The sequence below is a fragment of the Asterias amurensis genome, chromosome 5 (genome assembly GCF_032118995.1).
Source record: "Asterias amurensis chromosome 5, ASM3211899v1".
In the NCBI taxonomy this organism is placed as follows: domain Eukaryota; kingdom Metazoa; phylum Echinodermata; class Asteroidea; order Forcipulatida; family Asteriidae; genus Asterias; species Asterias amurensis.
This window is the reverse complement of record NC_092652.1, coordinates 18,633,901-18,655,817: the sequence shown is the minus strand read 5'-3', so window position 1 is coordinate 18,655,817 and position 21,917 is coordinate 18,633,901. Positions and strand designations below refer to the sequence as shown.

The window sequence follows — 21,917 nt, the reverse complement described above, 5'->3', positions numbered from 1 at the left end:
TGGCCGAGCGGTTAAGAGCATCCAACTGAAGCTCTGGTATTTCTGATCAGCAGAGGTGGGTTCGGGTCCAAGTCGTGACACTTGTGTTGCAAGACACTTCTTCGTCCTTCGGATAGGACGTAAAGTTGTTGGTCCCGTGTGTTTAAAAGCTGGAAATATGTATATCTTTCCGTTTTAAAACACAATTTATTATGTTAACCTTAGCTAACTGATATTGTACTCAATGCTGGTGCAAGCACTATATGCCTGTTATTATATTTTGCAAAATGTGACCCACCGTCATTCGACAAATTACACGAAATTAGATAGATTATAAATTATTGTATTGTGAATAAAAAATACAATTCATTTAAACTATTGCATGAACGATGTGGTAAATAGTTTAAGTCGGAGACTATAGACTCATAAGTGTAGATTCTTACTCGCCTTCGGCTTACAGTCTATCTACGAATCAACACCTTCTCGCCAATTCTCCTTTACGGAATTGTCGTAGTGTGCACAATTCCACAACAAGCACTCAAAGTGCATACATTACATAGCAATCGTGATCATAATAACAAAAGCAAACAAGTTGCACACATAATGATTTACCGATGAAATAACATAATGAGCATTTACATTATCCCAAACACAAAGCGCTATTGATGACACTACATTTTAAGTGTCAAACATTATACACATATTGACTGTCTTTTTCATGCTGTTTTATTTGAACGCCCCGAATCCCGGGTACCACGAAGCTGTCGTTGCCTTTACATAAGACAGCCGCGTTACCATGGGCACCTCTCGTCAGTAATTATTATGTTTCTGCTAAGACGTGTTGTGCTTACATTACGAAATTCGGCCCTGGGCCCAATTTCTTAGAGCTGCTTACGCACAAGAAGTAGTTAAGCACAACAATTATGCTTACCAGAATAAGGTTACCAGCCAAACTTCCATGTCACATGTACAATTTGTGACCGTCTCCTGCTCACGGTGTTAAGCAATACTTTCAAAGAAACTGGGCCATGATCTGAGCATGCAGCTATAGCTCCATGATCAGAGCAAGGCCATTTATTTTTTTTCCTTTATATTTTTCCATTAGCAAAAAAACATATAAATACAAATCCGTTATATATTAATTAGTGATGGAACTTTTCTGTAGTGCATTTGGAGCCCAAGATCAGGGTAGGATTTTATGGCTCTGCTTACCGCTCAATTATGCGCTTTGTGTCAATTGTGTGCTCTATGAGCGCAATAAGCGCAGCATTGCGCGGTAAGTAGGGCCATGGAATTAGGGCCCGGGCAATATAGAGCTAGTAGGTATGCCAGGCAATTAAGAAGAGTGTATCATTATACACATATTGACTGCAACGAGGGACCTATTTCTCGAGGCCGAAGGCGGAGGGAAATAGGCCCTCTTCTGATCACTCACAGGCCCGAGGGGGAATAGACGTACACTAGTTACCAAATTATGCCAGTCAATATGTGTTTTATAACACAGCTCTGTCTTAAATGTCAAATAAGAACAGAAAAGGGAGTTTTATAGTTGTTGTTCACGGTTCAAGTCAAGAGAGGGCGCTGTTACCGCGGGCACTATAGACCTTTTCGCAAATACCATTGCGCAAGCGCAGACTGTTAAATGCGATGCATTGTGGGATAAATACGGATCAAATTTGGATACCAGCTAGACCACAATGCACCAAATTCCAAGCTTTACACGCGCGCCCCAGTATTTGCAAAAAGGTCTATATTCAAAGACTATTGCCCGCTCTGGTACTACTCCCGCAAAACACGCGCGCGATCACTAGCCTATAATAGTTCATCCCACGTGACTGTGTTTGAGCCAACCAGAATACAGAACAAGCAAGAGATGTGTCATAATGAGCTCTATGTATTGTTCTCTTTGGATTGGTCCAAGTTCAGTAAACAATGATAAAGCACTCAGTCGATTAAGACTGACAGGAGAAATGGCGACATAGGACTGCAACAACCTTATGCTTTCTTGCCTTCAGATTAAATTTATTTGGGTTGGATTTTGGAGACAACATAGGGAGAGGTTAATTGAACGCTTTTTGTTTAACTATCGATGGCATTTGGGAACTTGAGTGAACATTACCTACACGTTTATTGTAGTTAAATTATCATCCAAAGGGATTTAATTATATCTTAGTCCTGTTGCAGTTTGTCAGTTATCTACAAAAAAAGCTAATGATCGTATCGCGGTATTCTCTTCTGTTTAAAAGGCATGGACACTAATACCTCAAAGTATCTGTTGGCCTGAATCCTTTAAATGGCATCTAAACGCACACCGATTTGTGCCACAATGGTGTTTTTGTCTTACATTATTTTCATGCAACTTTGATGACCGAAATGTTCACTGACTTGTTGTTCTTTTATGCATTATGTTCTGATACACCAAGTGAGATGAGAATACTGATCTATGACATTTATTACCAAAGGTGTCTAGTGCCTTAAAATACAATGGTATCATTCAAGCTGTTTGCTTTATAAATTATGTATAACCCATCCAATTAGTGCCTGTTTTGTGTTTAACTGTTGAAGCGTGTAGGCCAATCCCATTGTCACAAACTCGACATTAGTGTCATCCTGTTTAATACCCCGTACAATGTAACGACTTATTTATCTGGCTGGTATCATCTGTCAGTCTCTCCTTGTCCATTCCAAGTCCTGTCTGCCACTGGGACAATTTTAAAAAGCACTATGCTTCATATTTTCCCTGCACTGACTGTTGTAGTCTGTATGTAATGCTTCAAATAAATTTGATACATTTGTTTATTTTTGCCAATATTGGGTATGCTGTCATCTTTGTCATAAATATAACTATTATAAAATTGTTGACGATTTCCTCAAAATTCACAATGGTGTTCTGTAGGTTGTATCTCTTAACGGCAATCTTCGCTATTGGTAAACACTCAAAATAACTGTTAGCATGAAATCAACAAAACTGGTAACGAGCAATGGAGAGCTGTTTGTAAATTCAAAACTAAACTGCGCCAATAAAGTATCTAAACACTTACAAATGGTCAGATATATCGGAACCTGAAATAGTATGCCAAAAAATAATTATTCATTTCGAGTCACCGTTAATTTCTGCACATTTTAACACATATTGTGTTGCGCTACGATGTTGTTTGGTGGATTCATGGGCACTTGAGTGGCTAAAGGTCGAATTTCAAAAGTTGCAAAAGCCCCTATTCAAGCTAAATCGTTGTATTGTGACGAGTAAGATGAGCGTTTCTTTTGCCCGCCTTTTATAAATGATTTTTTTTTGTCACGTGTTGGATAAATCAGTTGCGATGAACATCAGCATTAATTGTCAGTAACCAAGCAAAGGGGTCAAAGGTGGGTGGCATACATCAATATGGGTTAAGAGCCAGATTCCCCGATATGGTAAGACACGGAAAGGTGTTAAAGATAACAGGAAAGATGGCTCAACACTGACCAAACAGGAAAGAGGACGGATCGTTGGTTTGATAGAAGCCGGTATGTCGATTCGAGCTGCAGCTTATCAAGTTGGAACGTCTCAAGAGCGACGGTCAGTAAATGGTGGAATGGCTACCAAGCTTAGTGAAATGTGGACGGACGACCTGCCAAGGAGTGGCCGTCCGAGGGTGACTTCTGCAGAAGAAGAAAGTGAACAAGTCCACATGGGCGTCAATCAGGGGGGGGGGGGGGGGACAGGGGGACATGTCCCCCCACCTTTTGGAGGGTGGGGGACACATAACCAAATGTCCCCCCCCCCCACGTTTTGACCACCTTTATCATGAAGCCCAAGTTTTGCACTTTTAGGATGTCGACTTCCCAATATATGTTATCACAACAAGACGACATCCTACTTTTAGGATGTCGTCAACTCGAGATAAATTATCAAAGCAAGACGACATCCTACTTTTAGGCTGTCGACATCCCGAGATAAATTATCACAAGAAGACGACATCCTACTTTTAGGATGTCGACTTTCCGAGATATGTTATCACAGCAAGACGACATCCTACTTTTAGGCTGTCGACATCCCGAGATAAATTATCACAAGAAGACGACATCCTACTTTTAGGATGTCGACTTCCCGATATATGTAATTGCAACAAGACGACATCCTACTTTTTAATTAGGAGGTCGACTTCCCGATATATGTTATCACAACAAGACGACATCCTACTTTTAGGATGTCGTCATCCCAAGATAAATAATCACACGAAGACGACATCCTACTTTTAGGATGTCGACTTTCCGAGATATGTTATCACAACAAGACGACATCCTACTTTAAGGATGTCGTCATCCCAAGATAAATTATCACAAGAAGACGACATCCTACTTTTAGGATGTCGACTTCCCGATATATGTTATCACAACAAGACGACATCCAACTTTTAGGATGTCGTCATCCCGAGATAAATTATCACAGCAAGACGACATCCTACTTTTAGGCTGTCGACATCCCGAGATAAATTATCACTAGAAGACGACGTCCTACTTTTAGGATGTCGACTTCCCGATATATGTTATCACAACAAGACGACATCCTACTTTTAGGATATCGACTTCCCGATATATGTTATCACAACAAGACGACATCCTACTTTTAGGATATCGACTTCCCGATATATGTTATCACAACAAGACGACATCCTACTTTTAGGCTGTCGACATCCCGAGATAAATTATCACAAGAAGACGACATCCTACTTTTAGGATGTCGACTTCCCGATATATGTTATCACAACAGGAAAACATCCTACTTTTAGGCTGTCGACATGCCGTGATAAATTATCACAAGAAGACGACATCCTACTTTTAGGATGTCGACTTCCCGATATATGTTATCACAACAAGACGACATCCTACTTTTAGGATGTCGTCATCCCGAGATAAATTATCACAGCAAGACGACATCCTACTTTTAGGCTGTCGACATCCCGAGATAAATTATCACTAGAAGACGACATCCTACTTTAGGATGTCGACTTCCCGATATATGTTATCACAACAAGACGACATCCTACTTTTAGGATATCGACTTCCTGATATATGTTATCACAACAAGTCGACATACTGCTTTTAGGATGTCGTCATCCCGAGATAAATTATCACAGCAAGACGACATCCTACTTTTAGGCTGCCGACATCCCGAGATAAATTATCACAAGAAGACGACATCCTACTTTTAGGATGTCGACTTCCCGATATATGTTATCACAACAGGACGACATCCTACTTTTAGGCTGTCGACATCCCGAGATAAATTATCACAGGAAGACGACGTACTAATTTTAGGATGTCGACATCCAGACCTAATTATCTCGGTTTGTCGACTTATTTGCGTTTAGGATGTCGTCATCCAGAGATAATTTTTGTCAGGATCTGTTCTTCTTGTTACATTTAATAACGTCCAATTTATTCTTTCTCCTTGATGTTATAAACGTGGATGTATTTACTTCACAGCACTTTGAAGACTTGGCGGAGTTGTTGCGTCAATCCAATATCACTGTAGCTGCGATGGAGGTCGTCCACGACGTGACGCAATCACAAGAGCAGATTAGGAGTCTCCAGGTAGGATGTCGACTGGTGCCCTGTCTTCGGGCACTGGTCTTATGGGTGCACCCCGCTGCGGCCCTTTTTGAAACCACGGCTTCGGCTCCAGATTCGGCTCAGGCTAGCTTTGCCCCGCGGATGTTTTGACAAAAGGGAGGTTTAGCTGCCCTTTACACGAGCAAAAACGTGAACGTCAGAAAACTGTTTTTGTTCTTAGGTGACGTCACCACTTTGGGCTTATTTCCTGCTCCCGTATGACATCGTCACGTACGCACCTACGCACCTACTTCACGTATGCTGAAAAAGTTGGATTTAAACAACACAATTTTCTGACGTTCACGTTCACGTATTTGCTCCTGGCTAATAAGGAATTTGTTGCAAGTTCCGCGTGAACGTGGACGTAAACGTGAACGTCGGAGAACTGTGTCGTAAAATCTCAAGTTCTTAGCATGCATGAGGTGACCATTTGTCACGTAATAATGTGAGCAAGCAATATGCCTAAAGTGGTGACGTTCACGTCCACGTTTTTGCTCGCGTATCGTGCATCTAAACCTAGCTATTTGCGCGTGCTTTGCGTACGTGCTCGGGGCTTCATGACGAGAGAACGGATCGAGCCTGAAGCTGAATCCAAAGCCAAATCCGTGGATTCGAAAAGGGTCTTAATAAGGAGAAAACAGCGTCAAGCTCATTAAAATGTTGTGTAGGCCCTCAAAATATTCAATATTAGACAGTTTTGAGAACCCACAAAAGGGTTTCAGCGTATAAAGTGTTCGCTATTGTGACCTTAGGATTGTTTACATCCAACTTGATGTATTTTGGAAATCATTTCGGGGCATTAAAAAATGGTCCTATTTGCTGAGAGGTGTAGGGACATTCTTAACCCTGTAGTTCCTGCACCGCCCGAGTTTGCTGAAAACTAATATATCACAAGATTCTTGCAGTTAATTACTGGAATCGTAGTTCAAATTTTAAAAGATAGCCACAGCTTAACTTTTTAAGCACAATTTGAACCTTGATATTTGTATAAAAGTACAAGTTCGCGTGAGAACAATAAATGTCTCTCGTTAAACGGCTACGGTAATTTTTATGGCGAACATTTGTTTGTAAGGATAAAATGGACACAATAGCTTTTCTAGGCTTTTATCTGAGTTAATTATCATGAATAAATACAGTTTCCTTTGTGATTACTAATGAGCTTTTTGTTGGGGTAAGAGCTAAATTATTTCATAAAAGTACAAGTTCGCGTGAGAACAATAAATGTCTCTCGTTAAACGGCTACGGTAACATTTATGGCGAACATTTGTTTGTAAGGATAAAATGGACACAATAGCTTTTCTAGGCTTTTATCTGACTCAATTATCATGAATAAATACAGTTTCCTTTGTGTTTACTAATGAGTGTTTTGTTGGGGTAAGAGCTAAACTATTTCATCATCATTAGCTTATTAATGACTATCGAGGATTCTTTTGACGTTCCTTTTTTTCTACAAACACAAGCTAGCAAGGTTTCCTCCTACCACATACAGTATATCGATAGGCGGCTGGGCGGTCCAGTGGCTAAATGGTTAAAGATTGATGCTAGGACTTTTGGAAAATTTACACTGGTGTATTTTGTTTTCTTTTATTTTGTTGTTGCTTGGGACGGGGGAATTACTTGACAGCCACAGGACTTACCATATTAAATTGAGCAGTGGATTAAAGTTCAAGGTCAATGAATAATTTTCCATTCCTGTAAAAAGCTGTGACACTCATTCTAAGTATTTGTTCATGTATTTTTGACTATTTTACCATTTTGCACTGTATGCTAGACCTTATGCACATGACGTCATTTCAGTAGGGCGCCCTCACCTAGAGGTCAAAAGGAGGTTGTTCATTGGCCAATCCTTGTTTCGTCACCGTTTTTCCACTAAGATGGCCGCTGGATGACGTATATGCATAAGGTCTATAACTAGATCGGCCGCGCGTTCATACGCGGGTTCTGGCATGGGGGCTGCCATTGCCTATCTCCCGTGTATATTTTCTGTGCGTTGCCGTCATCACGTGACTTTTTGCCGTCAGCACGTGAGATTTGGCGCGTCAAAGGCCTATCTTCCGTGTTCATTTCCGTGTGTCGCCTTTCGAACGTGAAATTTTTACCGCGTCCATGGCGAACAAAAACTGTTTATGCTGAGGCAATGGCGCGTGTGTACGCGCGGCCGATCTAGTTATTTTAATTTTAACCCGTATTTCTTTCTATCCGTGTTGGAATCTTCGACACGGATAGAGATTTATCAGCCCACCAGTCGAATTCACAAAGAGTTGGGACTCGCCTCGAGTTAGGACGAGTTACTCGTCCTAACTTAGGATTAATCTTAAGGTCTGCGTGCTACAGTGCAGGGTTGGGACTCGTCCTAAGCCCTAAGATTAATCTTAAGTTAGGAGGAGTTTTGTGAAATCGACGGCACCTCCCGTAGTGAAAAGGCCTGATAACGATCACGACGCAAAGAGAACGCATAATAGTGAATTTCTTCACACAGAATACGCGCATGCTTATTCAACCAATCGAGAGCGTCATTATTAACGTTCTCTATTTCGTTCTCATTTTCGTTCTCGTTTTCGTTCTCGTTTTCGTTCTCGTTATCGAGGCCAGTGTGACCGGATGGCCTTATATACGAATTAAAAGGCCCAGTCTGCTCAGAGCAAAAGGTAGATTTTGACCCACTATGGGATACCTTGAAAATGGTGCCTTATTTTTTTATTGATAAGAACCCCAAATTCAGAACAGTAAACAAAATACAAAAATTACAATAAGACAAAATGCTTATGTTGAAATAGCTGCATTCCCGCTAACAATTGTCCCGCTTCAATGTAGACTTGATTCGAGTCCCCATCTCAGTTTAGAAATGCAGAGCATCACAAAACAATAGTCGTTTTTTTTTGGTGATGGCACGGGATCGGGATTTGGGTCAAGTCTAGTAGTGTGAAGGTAGTGAGCTTGAGCTCGGAAGGAAATGACGTCATACTACGACGACGAATTGCATCAGTTTGAAGAAACATTGGTGTCAAGAAAGTGCATGGGGGGGGGGGGTTCGTCAATTAATTGCGTCCCTGCTGAAACATAAACGTCGTTAATTGGAGGTTTCAAAGCATTTTCTCCAATAAATGACGGTTTCTGTATTAAGGTTGTGGTCGAAATGAGAAAGGATAATGGAGTTGCATTTGCGAACTATACAGTTTTAACCAAAATGAAATAAAAGGCATTGGACACTATTGGTAATTACTCAAAAAAAAAAAATTAGCTTAAAAACTTACCTGGTCACAATCAATGGAGAGCTGTTGATAGCATAAAACATAAAGTATATATAATTAAATAGAAACAAATTATACAAAATAAATCGAAGAAGTAAATACTCAAATTTAAAACTTCAAAAGTTTCCCTCGAAATTTGTCACAATACAGACGCTCAATTTTTTCTTCTTCAAAATTCCGAAATGAAATCGGTTGTAAGGTAAATGCATTAAGGCAGCTATATTTATTGTTTACCTGACCCATTTAAACTTAAACTAGTTTTGGTTTTCTTCAAACTGAAATTTGTTGGTTTTGGCCCAATAATGCGTAAACCTTTGGATAATATAGTGGACATAATCTGTGTTTTTGAAACTGAGTAACAATGGCCCGTCATTTAACCATGGCCTCTTCACAAAGGCTTTGACAATAGTTGCTTACAAAAACATCGAACTTTGAGGAAAGTGACAGAGAATCTAGTTTGTGAAATAAAAGTCTATTACATTATTCAATAGTGGCAAACCTCTGACTCAATTATCTTTCAAATAGAATTTGATTTAAAATTAATTTTGGAGTATAATCAAAATTTGCTTCGCGAAATCGTCTCCTTTTCCCCACAAAGGTCCTTTCAAAACTAGAATGAGTTTCTTTATCGAATGAACTGAACGAATTATATGTGAACTGGTGATATTTTCTGCGGACCATTTATAAATTAACACAGAGAAGGAAGGGTTTGTTGATTTAATTATTTAATTTGCCTTGGATGTTGCTCTGCGTGTTGTTCCCTTGCAACGACGCGACACGTTGAGGTTTTCTGTTAGTTTTGCAGTAAAATTGATTTTGAAATACATATGAATCTATATTCGAGTGGAGTTATTGTTGAACCAACGGTGTTTGTTTAAAGACAGTGGACACGATTGGTAATTGTCATAGACTAGCCTTCAAAGTAGGTGTATCTCAACATATGCATAAAATAACAAACCTGTGGAAATTTGAGCTCAATCGGTCGTCGAAGTTGCGAGGTAATAATTAAATAGAAAACACCCTTGTCACACGAAGTTGTGTGCTTTCTGATGTTTGATTTCGAGACCTCAAATTCTAAACTTGAGGTCTCGAAATCAAATTCGATGAAAACTACATTCTCGAAAACTACGTCACATCAGAGGGAGCTGTTTCTCACATTGTTTTATGCTATTGTATTAACCTCTCCCCATTACTCGTTATCAAGTGAGGTTTTTTGATGATAATTATTTTGAGGATCTACCAATTGTGTCCACTGCCTTTAATAATGGGTCAACTAAGAAAACTCAGCTCAGTATTGAATAGACGGACATAGAAAAGGAAAATGTAGCCTTCACATGCATGCTGCTCGATGATGAGCCTCCCATATTATTATTATATTTTTACAGGTACTTTTTTGTTTATTTTCAGTTTTGTTTTCATTGAAATTCAAAATCTAAATTATTTAGTATTGTAAGACTTTAATCGATGATATTTTATTCAATTCGATATCATTGAATTATGTCCGTTGAATATATGGGTTGCCAAAACTAAATAAAGCTGTAGTCTTAAATTCGTTGCGAGGGATCAACACGAATAGCAAACCCAATGGCAAATTAAATTAAATTCAACATTCATGTTTGAACTTGGACTAAACGAACCCTTTCTTCGGTGTGTTTATTCCTCTCCGAATAATGCATCCAGAAAAATCCATTCTAGAGCAGTGCAACATAGTCCAACGAGATTGTCCGGTAGAAAGGCGTTTCGAATCTGCACAATCTGTTAAATTCGTTCGGAAAAAAAATAGTTAAAAAAGCATTTTGATCCGCGAAAACTGGGCCGAGGGACTTTACTGAATTAATAAACGCACCGATGACAACAGTTCCTTCATTTCAATAAGAGATTCATACTTAATTAATTTCGCGGTATTTATTACTAATTTATTTCTGTAAAAGTAACGTTTTCATTGGAAATTTTTAACATTCAATGAACCTGTGGTATTTTACAAATTCTTAAGTTCCTCATTTTTACCTGCTTTATTCTCCGCAGAGTATAATTTAAAATTAATATACATCACTACATGGGTTCGCCCGTAGTGCTTCAGCAAATCATTGTAAAGACTTTCTAGGGACAAAAATCACATTCATATTGCATGAATACAGAAAGTTCAGTTTGACACTTCGCTAATTTCTCCTAATTTATATTAATAAATTGTACTTAATATTCTATTTTTATATATATATTTTTTAAGGCGGGGTGGGGGGTGGAGTGACGCGTTTCATTGATCTGAATAAGTAGACGTAAATAGTGGTGGCCAAACGGTAGAGTGGGGTTTGAAGAGTGAAGCATGACCTTCCATTACCTATAGGAAGGCAGAGTGTTTTCGGAGGGATTTTTAAAATGCAGTTTCGCCCAAAACAAGGCTACATTCCAAAAAGATATTGCAGATGAAAATCGTCGACTAACACGGTCGGCCATTTATGGGAGTCAAATTTTTGACTCCCATAAATGGCCGACCGTGTTAGTTCGCAAAGTTAAAGGAACACCACGCAATTTCGAGGAAATTTGTGTGGATCATTCTATTCTACTTTTACAACATCTTTCTACCCATATGCTTTTTATAATAGACAGTTACAAACGCTTTTCAATTCGTCGATAAAAGGCACTGTGCCCAGCCGATTTCACGAAACGCTAGGATTAATCCTAACTCGAGTTAGGACGAGGAACCCGTCCTTACTTAGGATGGGTTCAATGTGTCCTACGTATTTGAATTTGGAACTGAACCCGTCCTAATTGTATGTTGCTTTCATCTCACACTTAACTTCCCCCCTTTCTCCTCTCTATGCAGCGCCATGACGTCAGGGTTATATTCATTGGATTCTACGCAGGGGCAGCCAAGCGCCTTTTCTGTCAGGTATGAAAGTATTTTGAGATCTTGAAAAACATTTGTATTAAAGATGCCGCCATCTGTGTTGTTCTCCCCTTGAAGGCTTCAAGCGAGACTTAACGACCCTATTCGAATCCACGGCTTCGACTCCAGATTGGGCCAGTGAATGTACTTTAAAGGCACCTGGAAATAGGATTTGTTTTCTTTTAAACATAAGAGTATATGTTTATTAACAATAAAACAAGTTTTTGAGTAATTGTTTGTCACGATTTATATGTTAAAAAAATTAATTAAGTGACTAGGGGGTTGACTCCGCCAACCCCTTTTGTGACGTAGGAAAAGGAAGACTTTGCCTCGATCAAACATAGACCCCCCTCGATGCGTAGATAAACTACCGTGCAAAAGTACATGTAATATGTTTGTACGCTGCGAAAAAGTTTTTTTCTGGCATTTTTCCGGCAATGCCGACCAAGTGTATTGCTGCTGGATGCAGCAAAACAACTAAAGATGGGGTAAGTCTTCATCTGTTTCCTGCAGATCCCAAGTATAGGCGGTTGTGGGCTGCGAAAGTCAGATTAACTAGAGCAAAGTGGTCCGGTCCGACGTCTTTTTCAGCGCTGCAGCGAACACTTAGAGCCGTCGTGCTTCGAATCCTGGATACACAACTCATTTGACATGACAAGAAGAGCCATTCTTAAACACGACGCCGTCCCAACAATTTTTCTAGCTAGTGGGAAGTCGAAGAAAGTATCTGAAAGACGTGACGAACTCAGAGGAGCTTTTGCTAAACGTGAAAAAATTCGGGTAAGTTTGAACTTTGAGGGTATGTTTTTAGCTTTTGCCAAGTGACACGATTTTTTGTTGGTACCGCATGCGATTCACCGTGCGTGCAGGTCCTATGTGACCGTCCGCCTATACAGCAGCCATAGTGCGTGCGTGCAGTCTGCTCCGTGGCAGTATTTCTATAATAATACGTAGGCAGACCCACATCTTACAACCCATTTGGTCACTAAAAAGTCGCATAGTTAAATAAAAATAGCAGCAATAGCTTTTGTAAAAACCGCTAGGCGTTCAACATGTTCAAGTTTCAATGTACGTATGTGTGAAAAATCGTGTCTAAATTTGTTTTGATGTGCCATGTTCCCAGACGTAATGTACGGGGGCCCGACTACAAACTTTCTCTCCAAATAGACCTTTCCTTTGTTTACAAACATTGGGGCGAAACCAGCGCATGCGCAGTTTCTGGTTGGCAAGTTACTTTATAAAATGTCGCCTGACGGTGGAGACTTTGGGCGTACAACTTTATAAGTACAAACAAGTCGCTCTAGAATCGTACAGTAAATCGTGAAGAATTTCAGATTCAGCAGTCAGGGATGACAGTTGTGAGTGCTTGGGTTGTGATTAAAACAACTGGATCTGTGGTTCTGCGCAACTGTGAGTATGCATGGCAGGGTAAGCCTCTCTAGTCTCTGTCAGTGTCACGTTAACCTTGTTACTTGTTGACGTTCTTTATTAAACTTTTAACTTAGACAAGCGGGCATTTTAAATTTGTATTTTCATTTAAATTGTTTTTAATTTCAAACTAGGCCATGGAGGTAGGCCTCCATGACTAGGCATAGGGCCTATCTCTGTTATTTGGGGGAACAGCGTGAAAAATACGTAGGGACCTACACATATTTATATCGGACCACTCTTACTGAAGATAGTGTTTCCTCAAGCAAACTCGCCCCACCGACCAAACTATACATACTGTGGACAATCACACCATATCCGGATGTACTCCTAGAACTATTCTGGTTTCGTCTGCTATCTTAGACAAGCGGGCATTTTAAATTTGTATTTTCATTTAAATTGTTTTTAATTTCAAACTAGGCCATGGAGGTAGGCCTCCATGACTAGGCATAGGGCCTATCTCTGTTATTTGGGGGAACAGCGTGAAAAATACGTAGGGACCTACACATATTTATATCGGACCACTCTTACTGAAGATAGTGTTTCCTCAAGCAAACTCGCCCCACCGACCAAACTATACATACTGTGGACAATCACACCATATCCGGATGTACTCCTAGAACTATTCTGGTTTCGTCTGCTATCGTCTCCCATATTGCGGTTTCGTCTGCTGGGCCTATCGAAGTTTCGTCTGCTATCGTCTCCCGTTACTGGAGACGATAGCAGATGAAACCGAAATAGTTCTAGGAGTAATCCGGATGATGGTAATCTAGCTTACTCGCCCGTGAAAATGTCATCCTCGGGCAAGGTCACCCCAATAAGCAGATCATCTCCCAACACCTGCCTATTTACAAGTATTTATTTTCAATTTCACTTATGTATGAATGAAAATAATGTGTGTAAGCAAAATAACGCTTTTCATCCATGAACCCTTTAGGCACCCACCAGTATTAAGCCGTTTGACTCACACCACTTCCCAGTCATGATCTTTCAGAGTTTTCATTATAAAAAAACAAACGCTTTAAGTTTGCTTCAGTGACCATGGCGACTTGAGAAATAATTTACAGTTAATCCAAGCCAGGGGGCGACTTTGGCGGGGGTTGACAGTGCTAGGGGCGAGCTTGCCAGGGGGCGCCTTTGTTGAAGGTATGTTTTTCGGGGCGGTCTTATTTCCTAGGCTGAGAGTTGTCAATAGATGTAGATTTGGGCACGTAACCTATAGCGCTTAGAGACTTTATTTTGTATTATGCGCTATTATAAGAACTGTTTATTATTATTATTATTATTAATTATTATTATTATTATTATTATTATTATTATTATTATTATTATTATTATTATTATTATTATTATTATTATTGTTATTATTATTGTTATTGTTATTGTTATTGTTATTGTTATTGTTATTGTTATTGTTATTGTTATTGTTATTGTTATTGTTATTGTTATTGTTATTGTTATTGTTATTGTTATTGTTATTGTTATTGTTATTGTTATTGTTATTGTTATTGTTATTGTTATTGTTATTGTTATTGTTATTGTTATTGTTATTGTTATTGTTATTGTTATTGTTATTGTTATTGTTATTGTTATTGTTATTGTTATTGTTATTGTTATTGTTATTGTTATTGTTATTGTTATTGTTATTGTTATTGTTATTGTTATTGTTATTGTTATTGTTATTGTTATTGTTATTGTTATTGTTATTGTTATTGTTATTGTTATTGTTATTGTTATTGTTATTGTTATTGTTATTGTTATTGTTATTGTTATTGTTATTGTTATTGTTATTGTTATTGTTATTGTTATTGTTATTGTTATTGTTATTGTTATTGTTATTGTTATTGTTATTGTTATTGTTATTGTTATTGTTATTGTTATTGTTATTGTTATTGTTATTGTTATTGTTATTGTTATTGTTATTGTTATTGTTATTGTTATTGTTATTGTTATTGTTATTGTTATTGTTATTGTTATTGTTATTGTTATTGTTATTGTTATTGTTATTGTTATTGTTATTGTTATTGTTATTGTTATTGTTATTGTTATTGTTATTGTTATTGTTATTGTTATTGTTATTGTTATTGTTATTGTTATTGTTATTGTTATTGTTATTGTTATTGTTATTGTTATTGTTATTGTTATTGTTATTGTTATTGTTATTGTTATTGTTATTGTTATTGTTATTGTTATTGTTATTGTTATTGTTATTGTTATTGTTATTGTTATTGTTATTGTTATTGTTATTGTTATTGTTATTGTTATTGTTATTGTTATTGTTATTGTTATTGTTATTGTTATTGTTATTGTTATTGTTATTGTTATTGTTATTGTTATTGTTATTGTTATTGTTATTGTTATTGTTATTGTTATTGTTATTGTTATTGTTATTGTTATTGTTATTGTTATTGTTATTGTTATTGTTATTGTTATTGTTATTGTTATTGTTATTGTTATTGTTATTGTTATTGTTATTGTTATTGTTATTGTTATTGTTATTGTTATTGTTATTGTTATTGTTATTGTTATTGTTATTGTTATTGTTATTGTTATTGTTATTGTTATTGTTATTGTTATTGTTATTGTTATTGTTATTGTTATTGTTATTGTTATTGTTATTGTTATTGTTATTGTTATTGTTATTGTTATTGTTATTGTTATTGTTATTGTTATTGTTATTGTTATTGTTATTGTTATTGTTATTGTTATTGTTATTGTTATTGTTATTGTTATTGTTATTGTTATTGTTATTGTTATTGTTATTGTTATTGTTATTGTTATTGTTATTGTTATTGTTATTGTTATTGTTATTGTTATTGTTATTGTTATTGTTATTGTTATTGTTATTGTTATTGTTATTGTTATTGTTATTGTTATTGTTATTGTTATTGTTATTGTTATTGTTATTGTTATTGTTATTGTTATTGTTATTGTTATTGTTATTGTTATTGTTATTGTTATTGTTATTGTTATTGTTATTGTTATTGTTATTGTTATTGTTATTGTTATTGTTATTGTTATTGTTATTGTTATTGTTATTGTTATTGTTATTGTTATTGTTATTGTTATTGTTATTGTTATTGTTATTGTTATTGTTATTGTTATTGTTATTGTTATTGTTATTGTTATTGTTATTGTTATTGTTATTGTTATTGTTATTGTTATTGTTATTGTTATTGTTATTGTTATTGTTATTGTTATTGTTATTGTTATTGTTATTGTTATTGTTATTGTTATTGTTATTGTTATTGTTATTGTTATTGTTATTGTTATTGTTATTGTTATTGTTATTGTTATTGTTATTGTTATTGTTATTGTTATTGTTATTGTTATTGTTATTGTTATTGTTATTGTTATTGTTATTGTTATTGTTATTGTTATTGTTATTGTTATTGTTATTGTTATTGTTATTGTTATTGTTATTGTTATTGTTATTGTTATTGTTATTGTTATTGTTATTGTTATTGTTATTGTTATTGTTATTGTTATTGTTATTGTTATTGTTATTGTTATTGTTATTGTTATTGTTATTGTTATTGTTATTGTTATTGTTATTGTTATTGTTATTGTTATTGTTATTGTTATTGTTATTGTTATTGTTATTGTTATTGTTATTGTTATTGTTATTGTTATTGTTATTGTTATTGTTATTGTTATTGTTATTGTTATTGTTATTGTTATTGTTATTGTTATTGTTATTGTTATTGTTATTGTTATTGTTATTGTTATTGTTATTATTATTATTATTATTATAGGCTACCAAAATAATAACAAGTCCTGCTTTTTCTTTTTGCTTTTTAATCAGCATTGGAGAAGCGTGTAGTACTGTTCAAGTTGGAGGCAGCAAAACAGCTGGAGTATACGACCCAGGCCTGGAGTATACAACCATGTACTGTCAAAGATCTTCATTTTGTTAAGATTCGAGTACTTTTTCAAAATTAGTTATGTGACATTATTCTACTTATTTCTCAAAAACTACAGCACCTCAGTAAGTAATATTTTAAGGGAGGCTTTCTACTATCATTATCTTCAAACTGTGGAAGTGTAATGTAAATTTGTGGACATTGTGTTTTGTGTTAGAAAAGAGTACATAGACCCTAAACCATGTTATGACAGGTGTGGACAGATCAGGTCAGTAAAATCTAACGTGGATGTCACTTTAAAAGCCACTCTAGAAAGTCTTGATCTGTACACACTTCGACAAATTAACCCAGAAGCTTGTATATTTTCTCTCCTTCCAAAAGAAGATGATAAGGTAACAGTCACATTCAGAAAACGAAAATAACATACAAAATTAAGCGGGAACAACAATAAAGAAGGTCCAACAATGAGATCAAGCTGTGTGCACAAAAATATTAATTTCATTTTTTGAAACAGTTCAAATAAATGTACAGTTTTTTTAGCAAAATATAGGACAATAATATGTTTTAAATACATTTGTTCCTCGGGGAGGTTGAAGGCACTGGACACAAAGAACCATTCAATGGTCAATGTATCATATGAAAGTTGGTAACTTTTCCTATCCCTACCAAATAGCAATGTACCACATTGAGAGGGGCTATCTCGCCTGTCCTGCAGTTGTGCATGGATCTATAAACAATGATGAACCCACCACTCGGTGACCTACATCCTGGGCACCCTCTCATCTACATCCTGGAAATGCATGTCCATGCTTGAGATGAAGGTTATCATGTGGTGGGTTCATCATTTAATATTTCCATGCAAAGCCGCAGGACAGAATGATGAGATAGCCCCTTTAATTTGTGACCTTAAATTTTGACCAAACTAGGGCAATGCATCTTTAAAAACAAATTTATTAGTGTATTACTTGTACATATTTTTTAACAAAGATAATTTATTCTACCTTTAATCTTGAAGTCTAAATATGTATAATTTTAAAAAATTATATTTTACATATAAATAAGTTATAATAAATAAATTTGGATAATATGAATAAACAATTTAACACGAATACAACCTTGTTTGTATCCTGAAATGATTCGGTTTGTGAATGTGCATGCAGGATCAAGTACTGTAGGGCCTTTTTAGACATCATAGAAACAAATTGAAATCCACAAATACTTGATTTATTGTGTTGTAGCTGCAGCTGAATATCAAAATCAAACCTGCATCAACCCATAATAGTAATAACCAGTTTTTATGGAGTGCTTTTCACACCCATAGGGCGTCTCAAAGCACTTCCAACATTATTCCCCCTGGTCATCACTGTGCATTAATTCAGTTCTCAAACCATCTCAGCTCCATGAGAAGTATACAGCATGTGAAACAATAACAAATAATTGTATGTGCTACTCGGCTAAATCAATCACAAGAACCATCTCTGCCATCACAGGTATCAATTTACCCCTGGGTGGAGAGAAGCAATTACAGTTAAGTGTCTTGCTCAGGGAAACAAGTGTCACGACAAGGATTCAAACCCACACTGCTGAACAGAAGCAACAGAGCTATTTAAACCTTGTTTCCTCTTTACCCACATAGTTCTATTTAACAAGTGTTGTGATGTAGAGTAGCTGTCTTTGCTTTGAAGTTTGAGATCTGATGTGTGTTGTGTAAACAATTCAAAACAGTTGATTATTACTGTAGCTTTCCTCAATTTAATTCATTTCTTGAAAGCTTTTGGAAGATCTTCTTGCTGTGTGTCTGTTAGGCCATGTGATCAATGGATTCAAGCAAGACGACATGTTTTTAATCCACAAACTAAATACTTTAGAAGCACTCGATCTCAACAAAAGCCTCCTCTTCCCAACTAGGCCATCCGTCGACTTGTCTTGACCCCAAGTCGAGTTGTCCGACGGTTGAATAAATCATCCGTCGAGTCGTCCGAACCGTTGAGTTGTCTGAACCATCGAGTTGTCCGAACGGACGAGTTGTCCGAACGGACGAGTTGTCCGGCGGACGAGTTGTCTGGTCTCCGTTCTCCTGGTCACAAGGCGGACATGGGTTCGGGTTATTACAATGTATCTTTAACAGGCTGACTAAACAATGGTGGTGATGAAGCTTTCCTGTCTAATTTCTCCTTAGAGGGCTCTTGTGTTGTTGTTCCTGGTATTACTCCATTGCTGTATATAACAAAGAAGAAAACAAAATAAAAGGTTGTGATAACCTCTGTAGTAAAGCCTCAAAGTAGTATACAGAAAAAAAGTCTTATTCCATACAAACCTATAAATTAATTATTATAATGGAAGTGTAGGAAATAATAACCTAAGGAATTAAAACCCTTTGTTCATTGTTTCCACCAGGTGTAGAATCAACCGATAACTGAACTAGTTAATTCCTTCCTTAATTAATTACCTGAACAAAATTTTTAACATGTAAAAACTAAACGTTAAATAAAGTAGGCCCCTTCCATTCTGACTTTTAAAACGACCAGTTCATTGGCAAGAGACGGTAACCCTTCTTTATACTTTGCGAGCAAAATGTGGATACATGAAAATGTGTGATACTCGTGTTGTGGGACTGTGTGAAAATGGAAGAAAAAATGCACTATTCTCTATATAATTCTCTAAACAATCTTTGGGAGGTAGCTGGAACAGGAAGAAAATGTGCGATGTCTCAAAATGTATTATTACGAGAAAGCTGACAGTTCTGTGTGACATTCTAATGATTCTTTCGAATCAATATGAATAATCCAACCATCGAGGAAAACGCTTACTAACAACATAGACTAGAGTCTGTCCTTGCTAACAATAACACAGAAATAATGAATGATTTACCAGACACAATTTGTTTCCACAAAGTGATCACACCATGCATGCATGCATGCATATCCGGTCATCATGTCGTGAAGGTTGCCAATATCCTGTTGCGCTGGCGGACGTGTTTCGGCATCTATCCACGCATTATTTTGATCCTGAAACTTGTCAACTTCAGAGAAGCGAAAGAACTTTAACCATTCTTTTGATCTAAACCAATTTTTGCAGCAACAGCGGCTAAGAATCAAGATTATTCGACTGTAAAGTTCGTATCTGTATACATTTGCACACAAGTAAACAAACTTTTGCCAACCAAGATGGCGGAATTGTTTTGTCACGTGACTCGTGACGTGTCAAAAGAAAGGTCTATATCGCGCCTTGAAATACGTCACGAACAGCGCCCTCTCGGGTCGGGGCCTACTCGTAAATTTGTAAATACAATCAAAACTAAGATTTTTAAACCTTAGTTAATTTTTTATTCACATTCCTCTCATTAAAACACATATTTTAGTGACAAATGCTTCATTTAAAAAAAATACCACTTCCAGGTGACTTTAATCTGTTCAATTCGAATAGTGCAGTAATGTCCCCAATCGTGGGGTTTCGTACAAATGATAATGTTACGTTTGCAGCATAGCACATTAAAACAGGTAGGTAATTCTGTTCGGATTCAGTGCAGTTATTTCTTGCTATATTGTTCAATTTTTGGCAACTAAAGGTGACGCACGCATAATAGTTTTTCTTGTTGTCATCGCCTTGAAGTCGTCAGTTTCCAAACTGTCAAAATGAAAACTTCCATACAACAACATAATGTATACCTGCAACCTTCTCTGCCGCTGAAAAAAATAACAATGAGCTGTTTGATTGATTGCCAGGAACTCAGTATTGTGACAAATTTTCTTTAATAAAAGGTACGGTTTTGGGTGGTTGATTCTTTACGGAGCTCTCGAGGTGCCATCCGAAATGTTGAGATCGTGAAAAATAATTCTCCAGATGACAACATCTTGACCGCAAATAAGTTGACAAAACGAGATAGTTATGTCGGCTTTATATATCTTTGTTATGTCGGCTTTATATCTTTGGATGTCGACATCTAAAAAGTAGGATGTCGTCTTCGTGTAATAATTTATCTCGGGAAGTCGACATCTTAAAAGTAGGATACTATTGTTGAAATGATTATACTTTTATATGTTTTGTTAATCAGTATAACTATTCCAACAACACATGTAATTTTCATGGTCATAAACTACATTAAACTTAGCCTTGCTCAAGACAGTCGCATTATTCGCTCCGAAAAGACGCCGCTGTAAACCCACCCGTATACCCTGTGCGTGGTGTGTGCGATCACACCGCATGACCCACCCGTATACACACTGTCACATCGTACGGCTACTGTGCACACAAGTCATCCGCACTCGTACCACTAACCGCATGCGGAGGCCGTCAGGCCGATAGCCTTGTCGGGTCTGTAACTTCCGGATTTAATGTGTTGTATTGAAAAATTTCCACTAGTAGAAAAAATTGGGGGGGGGGGGCTCTCGGATATGCTGGTATGCAGCCCATGAATATGTATATCTTTCGTCAGACCTATCAGACAACACAGGATGTGATGCAAATGAATTATTCATTTTGACGTCCAATCACGCACGCCTATCATATCATGCTCGCTGAGCGTCCGTGGTGGTGGTGTGTGATGTAGACATGTCTCGTCTTTCGCGGGCATTATGGTAATGAGCTGACCGTGGGAACAATTCGCTTATTATAGTAATGAGGTCAGTGGCTTCAACACAGACCCTACAAGGCTGTCGGCCTGACGGCCTCCGCATGCGGATAGTGTTACGCACAGTGAATACGGTGGGTTTTATACAGCGGCGTTCTTTTTTCGGAGTGAATAATTCGACTGCCTTGAGCAAGGCTACGTTTAACTTAAATAATGGACGAAACAAAATCTGTTCAATTCGTATACGTAAAACTCCATAATTAAGGTTGGGACCATAATGGTCCCGGAATTCAAATACGCGCGAGACTTGCTTAGTATACGCAGAAGGTATGTAGTGAATAATA

General features: G+C 36.9%; 1 protein-coding gene across 1 annotated transcript in view; it reads left to right on the top strand.

Annotated features, from left to right (window-relative positions):
• LOC139937756 (gamma-aminobutyric acid type B receptor subunit 2-like) overlaps positions 1 to 21,917 on the top strand; it is a 67,910-nt gene that overhangs the window by 16,468 nt on the left and 29,525 nt on the right. Inside the window, exons 4-5 of the mRNA XM_071933053.1 lie at positions 5,449 to 5,556; positions 11,650 to 11,715. Coding sequence (XP_071789154.1) covers positions 5,449 to 5,556; positions 11,650 to 11,715 — 174 coding nt within the window. The remainder of the gene's footprint in view (positions 1 to 5,448; positions 5,557 to 11,649; positions 11,716 to 21,917) is intronic.